The sequence below is a fragment of the Dryas octopetala genome, chromosome 6 (genome assembly GCF_963921425.1).
Source record: "Dryas octopetala chromosome 6, drDryOcto1.1, whole genome shotgun sequence".
In the NCBI taxonomy this organism is placed as follows: Eukaryota; Viridiplantae; Streptophyta; class Magnoliopsida; order Rosales; family Rosaceae; genus Dryas; species Dryas octopetala.
In genome coordinates, this window is record NC_141371.1 from 1,332,608 (window position 1) to 1,339,723 (window position 7,116).

General features: G+C 36.9%; 1 protein-coding gene across 1 annotated transcript; it reads right to left on the reverse strand.

The window, feature by feature from the left end:
• Positions 1–1,410: 1,410 nt before the first annotated feature.
• AN3 (SSXT family protein) lies at positions 1,411–6,309 on the reverse strand. Its single transcript, XM_086247546.1, has 4 exons — positions 5,865–6,309; positions 3,153–3,229; positions 2,519–2,603; positions 1,411–2,063 (listed from the first exon to the last, which is right to left on the reverse strand). Exons 1-4 carry the CDS (start codon positions 5,943–5,945, stop codon positions 1,641–1,643), a joined length of 666 nt encoding a protein of 221 aa, XP_086103672.1. The 5' UTR covers positions 5,946–6,309; the 3' UTR covers positions 1,411–1,640.
• Positions 6,310–7,116: the final 807 nt, after the last annotated feature.

A 7,116-nucleotide genomic window follows, 5' to 3' on the forward strand; every position in this document is an offset into this window, starting at 1 on the left:
TCAAATACAGAAATATTTGGTGTGGAAGACAGTGACTGTATTATTATCTAAAGTGAATGTTATATTAATTTTTTTCTCTGCTTTAATTATTTCCTCTATATATCCATGGTCTAATTGTGTTATAGCTCCATATGAATCTTCCATTCCTGATAAGACTAAACTAATGACACATGTGAATGCCATTCTTTAATTTCACCATATAGCCGACTGTCGATATAAATTTGTTATTTTTTGGGCAAATGATATAAAATTTTATCAGATCACTCATAAAGGATGTGCATGCATATGACTGTATGAATGAGATAGAGATAGAGTGTTTGACTGAATGGCAAAAGACAAAGACCTGACACTCAGGCTTGGGTGTATTGGTGTAATCAGTAATACAACACTCTAGCTTTCCATTTTCATATTACTAGAATCTCATTTGTGTAACAAGTCGATGTATTTCAAATTCATAGGTAATACTTGAGATTGCTTGCATACATTAGCAATCATTATTTAGATCATATATTATTATGAAATGATAATAAGTTTCAAATGTGACTGCATGAGTCTTGCAGCCACTTGTCTTCTAGTCTATGCCATAGTTTTCAACATTTGTCTTTGTCCCTAGCTCCCTTCCTGGTTGCTTCCATTCATTCAAGAACATTTATGGTTAGATTAATTACCCACATGATTAATTCACAACATTGCCTATATATAACAAAGGAGTCCCCCAATGTAAACACAGTATCACAATCCTATCTCTATTCTATCTAAGCAAATGGAACAGCTTAGCAACCACCAGAATCGTCACCAAGCTAAGAACCAAAAGCCAATCACCAAAGCTGAAACACCCATTAAGATTAAGTACATATCCAGCCCTATGATGGTTCAAGCCAACAATGCTTCCGAGTTCAGAGCAATTGTGCAGAAACTCACAGGCCAGAATTCTACCATTGACATTCATGAAGTAGGTAAAGAAGGTACTCAGCATGCAACATTAACCAACCACCAAGCAAGCTGGGTTCATTCTAACCATGAAGCTTCAGAAGCAGATATGATTACACAAAATCTGGACGAGCTGATGTGGTTTTCAGAGGACCCTGTCCATAAGCTATTTATTGATGAAGATAACCTTTGGAGTGAAGTTTCTGAAAGCTTGTGTGCCTTCTAATCTCCCACATGTTTTTGTATGCTAGAAGAGGTCAATTTTCTCACTAATGTTAACTCTCAGTACTCCTAGCATTTTTGCACAGTGTTGTTATATGTATAACGAATAATTTATTTCTATTTATCACAGCATACTCTTATTATATTTTAATTTTTGTTAACAATGCCCCATACATCCCCCAAGAAGATATCAGGCTGACTGATTCATAATGCGTAAAAATTTAAGTGAACATAAAAAGGGAAAGCACGTCAAGAATATAACCTACAAATTTACATGATATACTACCATGACTGCATTGTCTCACTGAAAAAACACAAAGTTCAAGGTTTGAGGGTAAACACTCAACATTGTTTACACATAACAGAAACACAAGTCCTTCAAGCAGCAAGTCTCTTTTTCTCTCTTTCTTCTGCACCTAATTTCATTTCTCACCTAACTTCCTAAAGCTCAGAAGCTAACAGACCAGTATGTCCATCATTCTTACCTCTTAATTCCCATCATCAGCAGATTTCAAGTAAAGAGTCTCACCCCCATCTCCACCATGGCCTCCAGAGCTCCCACCTCGCCCATCAGCAGAACCAACACCCCCCATCTCTTGCTTACTCCCACCGGCCATCCTCCTATGCATGCCTTCTCCAGCTGAGCTGCGCCCAAAATCAGCAAACCCTCCAGCCCCAAGCTGCCCACTGCCTCCAGCATTATTTGCCTCACCCTGGAGCATGTGAAGTCCCGTGCTTCCTCCAGAGGTCATGGCAAGTTGGCTGTGCAGGGCTTGTTGTTGCAGAGCTGAAAATGGTTGCTGGGAGTACATGGAAGAACGAGCAGCCATGAGCGATTGTGGTGACATCTGTTGAGCCTGTTGTTGCTGCATGTAATGCGCTCCTGGCTGCATAATGCCTCCGGAAGGGTACTACAGAGCATTTCCAGAACAAAATCAGGGAATCTACAATTTGGAACACAGATTTACACAGTGGCACTTAACAGAATCAGTCAGTGCCTTTCAAGATATAATTTTGGCCATTCTCGTGTCATAATGAAAGCGCACTCTTTGTTTTACTCAGGATAAATCCAAGTAATGGAAAAATCTATGTTAATATTCAAGGAATAGAAATTCACTGCATGCTGGAAAGAAGCATAATTTTTTTCAGTCTACAGATGCAGATAGTACTAACATTAACCGAGCTTTAACACACAAAAAACCAACTCAAATAGCAAGGCTTAGGTTAGTAGTCCACAGAACATAACAAAACCGCAGTGGACAGTGGATATGGAAGGGCTGGGCTACATCCAATTACTATTTCAGCCCATGTACAAAAGGGCCTTTAGTAACTACACAAGTTTCCATTTTGGGAATGAGGTTTGTACCTGAGGATGCATGGTAGGAGGTTGGGGTTGAGAATCAGCAATGGCAGCCAGGTACATCAGATTACGCTGTAGCCTTGCTTGGTTCCTGAAACAATTGTGAAAGAATTACTGACCTTTCTGGCAGTTTACATAAAACTTTTCGATTTCTAACCATTAAACTTCCAATACACAGTCTTCCTTTAACAGGACCTTGGCAGATGCTGAGTACACAGTGCTGAACCCAGAGGTTCAATCACTTTAAATTGTAATGAATTTTGACACAAGATTGAATGGACACACAAAAGCCAGGAAAATGACAAACTTATATCAGACCTGTCTCATGCTAAATGGAAGACAATGGTGGAGCATCAGATGCACCCATGCAGTATCAGTTAGAAAGCTAGTTAAAGAAAAGAAAGAGCTAGCAGATACAAACACATTGCTCTCAAAGTAGAATAGCATTTCCTACATTCATGCAAGTTAAACTAAAAAAGAAAAAGAAAAAGAAAAATGAGGTTCATACAGGCCAAAATTCTGAATGCAGAGGGTAGCAGGATAGCTAAAGGAATAACCCCAGCATGTTTCTCACAAATAGCAAGATATGAGAATAAAAGATATCCAAAGCAACAGTCAATTAAAAGAAATAAATGCTCACTCTGCACATTCACTCAATTTCCCTGAATTCTGGCTCTCAACAATCTTCAGAATCAATGACTTGTTCTCGTCCAAGTACTGCAGTTATACATAATGAACTTAGGAACAAATTAAACAATTTATCATAGGATAAATATAAAATAATAAAGAAGAGAAGTACAATACAAAGAAATGTTCCTAAATTTTTTTCTAAGAACTGCATAATAACTGGGGTGCAACCAGCTCCAAAGCCAATGATCTTGGCCACATCTTTATCAAAACAATAAACCAATTTGTATTCACATAAACATATACTCTTTCCGCACATGGGTGATTTATCATTTGAAAAATCAAGTCAGCAACACCACCACCACATCTAGTTAGTAGAGCGGAATCAAGTAAATAAGGCTGACTAAAATAATATTGGATAATGATGATTTGAAGCAATGAGGACCAACAGAATCAACCCCGTGAAATCAAAGCCGCGTCATTTGCATTGATAGTAGCGACAACAGTGCTACTCAACTTTATGAGGAAGACGACAACAGTGATGTAACCATGGTGGGGATAGTTATGGTGGTACATATAAGGAATTTGATCTTCAGTTACATACCAAAAGACATTTTTCAATCTTCTCTTTAAATCTTTATCCATACAAGGAATGGGAATTTACTCATTGGTTTGAGCTTTTATGCTTTTCAGTTAGTAGAGAAGAGACAAAGATCGATCCATAATAGAAATACAGCACCCACATACTCAAAATTATTGGTCACTAGTTCCTATTACTTGGCAAACATTTAGTAGCAACGACAAGAGCCGCATATGCTTCTGAGCTGAAAACTGGAATTATGTGATGGATTCACAAAGCCAGAATCAATTATGACACCCAAGCAGACACACGCTTGATTGCAAATGAGGACACAAATTATGTTAGAAAACTCTAAAAGAACAAAAACCTGTAGGATTCAACTAAGAACATGCCAGAAAAGTCACTTTTAGCATATTTTCTTAACTTTTAGAACCAGTCCAGAGTTCCCATGACAGATATTTAAGATGAGCGGCTAGATTTATCAGTTTCTCCACGTACATCCTACGAATTGGGTCCATTCACTATTTGAGTATGCCTACGTTTCTGTTTCTCAATTTAAATGTCCTTCTGACAGTAATTTGATATTTTGTGAGAGAATTTTCAGTGCAACTTACACTCTAAACATGATCAGCTCAATTAATATTTTTTACACTTAAACGAATGCATTATCTAAACAAACTAAACCAAATCATCAACTTATCCACCCTGCAAAAGTAATGAAATCAACCTTACTACCAAACAGATGCACATAACATAAATGCAAATTGTAATAATATAAAGCTAAATACTTTCTGGTTTATTGGGATGCTATGCTAAGATTGTTATAGGGACTTCTAAGGCAACAATCTTTAAATAAAAGTACCAAATATTTTTACAAGGGGAACAGCCAGTTCACTAGTCACAACTTGTCACCTCATTATTGATAAAATAACAACAAAGCACCCGTCTTTAAGTTAGATTGCAGCCAGAAAGGACACTAAATCAACTCATGATATCTTGATGGAAACCAATGGAAAGCAAGTTAAGTGCAAAAGAGGCAAGTCATGTGACACCAAAATGAAAGATGATGAAATTTATCACTATTTCCACCAGAAAGAAAAAGTTATATTAGTATCAAAAACCAAATAAACAACATAACAGTAATTAGTGGACGGCTAGAAAGCAATTTCATAAACAGTAAAAGAATAAAGCACCAAAAGTTCTAGTCATTTCTATTTTCAAAGTCTTTATGGTTTAATAGTGCATATATAATAAAACACAAGCAAAAAAGATCACCAAATCATTACAACTATGTAAGAAACACAAGCAAAAAGAAAAAAGAGAAGCATATCAGATCAAAAAGAAAAAAGAAAAAAAAAGAGGCATATAAAAAAGAGGTCACCCCAAAGCCTAGAATCATTTAAAAAAGGAAAAACCTAACATTCTAAAACCAACAAAAAATAATAAACAAACATTTTGGGCAAGATAAAAAAAAATTTGAGGGCATAATAATACAGTATTATAAAAGATGGCCATTTATCAATTCTCAACACCCATTTAAACTTCATTCAAGGAATACAACTTTAGAATCGACATGGTGGAAAGTGAGGAATCACTAAAAACGCCAGATGCTCAAAAACAACAAGTGTAGTAGCAGAAATGGCCCATAGGTAGCACAAAAAGAAATCAGCTTAGCAGATTATGAAGAAAAATTGATACACATACAGCCTATACCAAGGATATAACTAATATAATTATACACAAGAATCAAACAACAAATTGCATAAATCCTTTGGAAAGGCAGAGGAAAAAGGAAAAGAGAGAGACAGAGAGAGTAGCCGAGAAAACAGCTTCAGCAAATAATCAAGAAACGTTGATTCAAGTACATACGAACCCCAAAAAAAATCTAATAGAAGAAGAAAGAATAATAAAAAAAGAAACACCCATAAAGCATTGCTAACCAAAAACTAATCCTTTGGAAAAATGGGGTTGCCAGTTTTGATTTTGAACGAACAGTTATATGAAAAGAAAAAAAAAACAAAGAGAAGGGGATAAAAGGAAGTGGTAGGAGAAGCCAAGACCAAATGGAAGTGCAGAAGCAACCAGAGAAAGTATACAGAGAAAAAATAGAACCCAGTAAAAGGCAGAGTAGAAGAAGAAGAGGACCTGTTGAATGTGATCAGTAGTGACGTTGTTGGGATAATAGGCTGCCATCATGGGCTGCATCTGCATCAGGTGCTGCTGCATCTCTCACTCTCTTTTATATATGTATATCTCTTATTACTCTCTCTCACAAACAGAAAGACGCTCTCTTTCTTTCTCTCTCTAACTTTCTCACTCCTAAAGCCTAAACAGAGTTTCAGAGTTGAGAGACCACACTCACTGCAGAGTGCAAAGAGAGAGAGAGGGACAGAGGTTGATAGATGCCTTTGCCTTTTTTTCTCTCTGTTCTCACTTTCTCTTCCTTTACAAAAAATGATACCACCACCGCTCAGAGATATAGGGACAGTGAGACAGTGAGATAGTGAATGAGTGAGTGAGTGAGAGCTGGTCGAGTTGGAAACATATGAAAAAGAGAGCTTTTTTGGGGTTTTGCTCGGTTTTGGCTTTCTGGGTATGTTTCCTTTCTCTCTCTATCTATCTCAGAATTGGAGGGGGGGGGGGGGGGGGGGGTAACGTGACCTGCTATTAAAACCACAATAAATCTACATGAAGATATGTTAAATACAACAAGTATATTATGTATATATCATCACATTTGATAGGTGATAGGTCACACTGTTCATGACAACGTCTGTTGGGTTGTTTGGACTGACTCTGCTTCGGTCCAAAGTCCTTCGGTCTCTCTTATTGATGGTGATGACGTCTAGGCTCTGTCAAGAGATTCCATGAAAGCTCCTTCCCTTCACCAACGCGCTCTTCTCCAGATGCCAAGCACGTGATGTGACTTTGCTGCCCCTAAACTAAACTTTGTCTGCAACCATTCTTTGATTAATAGCTGCATAATCTTTTAGAGTGAGATGCTTAGCCAAAAAAAGTAAAAAAAAAAATATTGGAATGACAGTATATATATTGGCTTTTAATTGGGTTTGGCGACCCCAATAGGATAGTTCTGTAATAAAAAGTACAAACACTGATTAGCTTATTTGGTAGGATAATAGGATTTGATGGAATAAAGCTGTTAGGAATTCTATTGGATATCTAAAATACAGGTTTGTGTACTTTGACAGGATTTGAGTTGGTTTTTCTACAATGGGTTTGTGTAATTCGAATATATTCATGATGTTAATCAATTGTAAAAGCTTTTTCACTGTATAAGCTACTCTGGAACTAAACAGAATGATGGGTTTATATTTTAGCTTAAATATGAAAATCCCACCTGTTAATCAGCATGCACCAATACCTGGTTAATCCCATT

What these genes read in the sequence shown, in the direction of transcription:
- AN3 (XM_086247546.1), bottom strand. Translation starts at nt 5,945, where the DNA reads ATGCAGCAGCACCTGATGCAGATGCAGCCCATGATGGCAGCCTATTAT. An exon ending in CTACTGATCACATTCAACAG is followed by an intron (nt 3,230 to 5,864) that starts GTCCTCTTCTTC and finishes GTATAACTGCAG; the next exon opens with TACTTGGACGAGAACAAGTC. An exon ending in AAATTGAGTGAATGTGCAGA is followed by an intron (nt 2,604 to 3,152) that starts GTGAGCATTTAT and finishes CAATTGTTTCAG; the next exon opens with GAACCAAGCAAGGCTACAGC.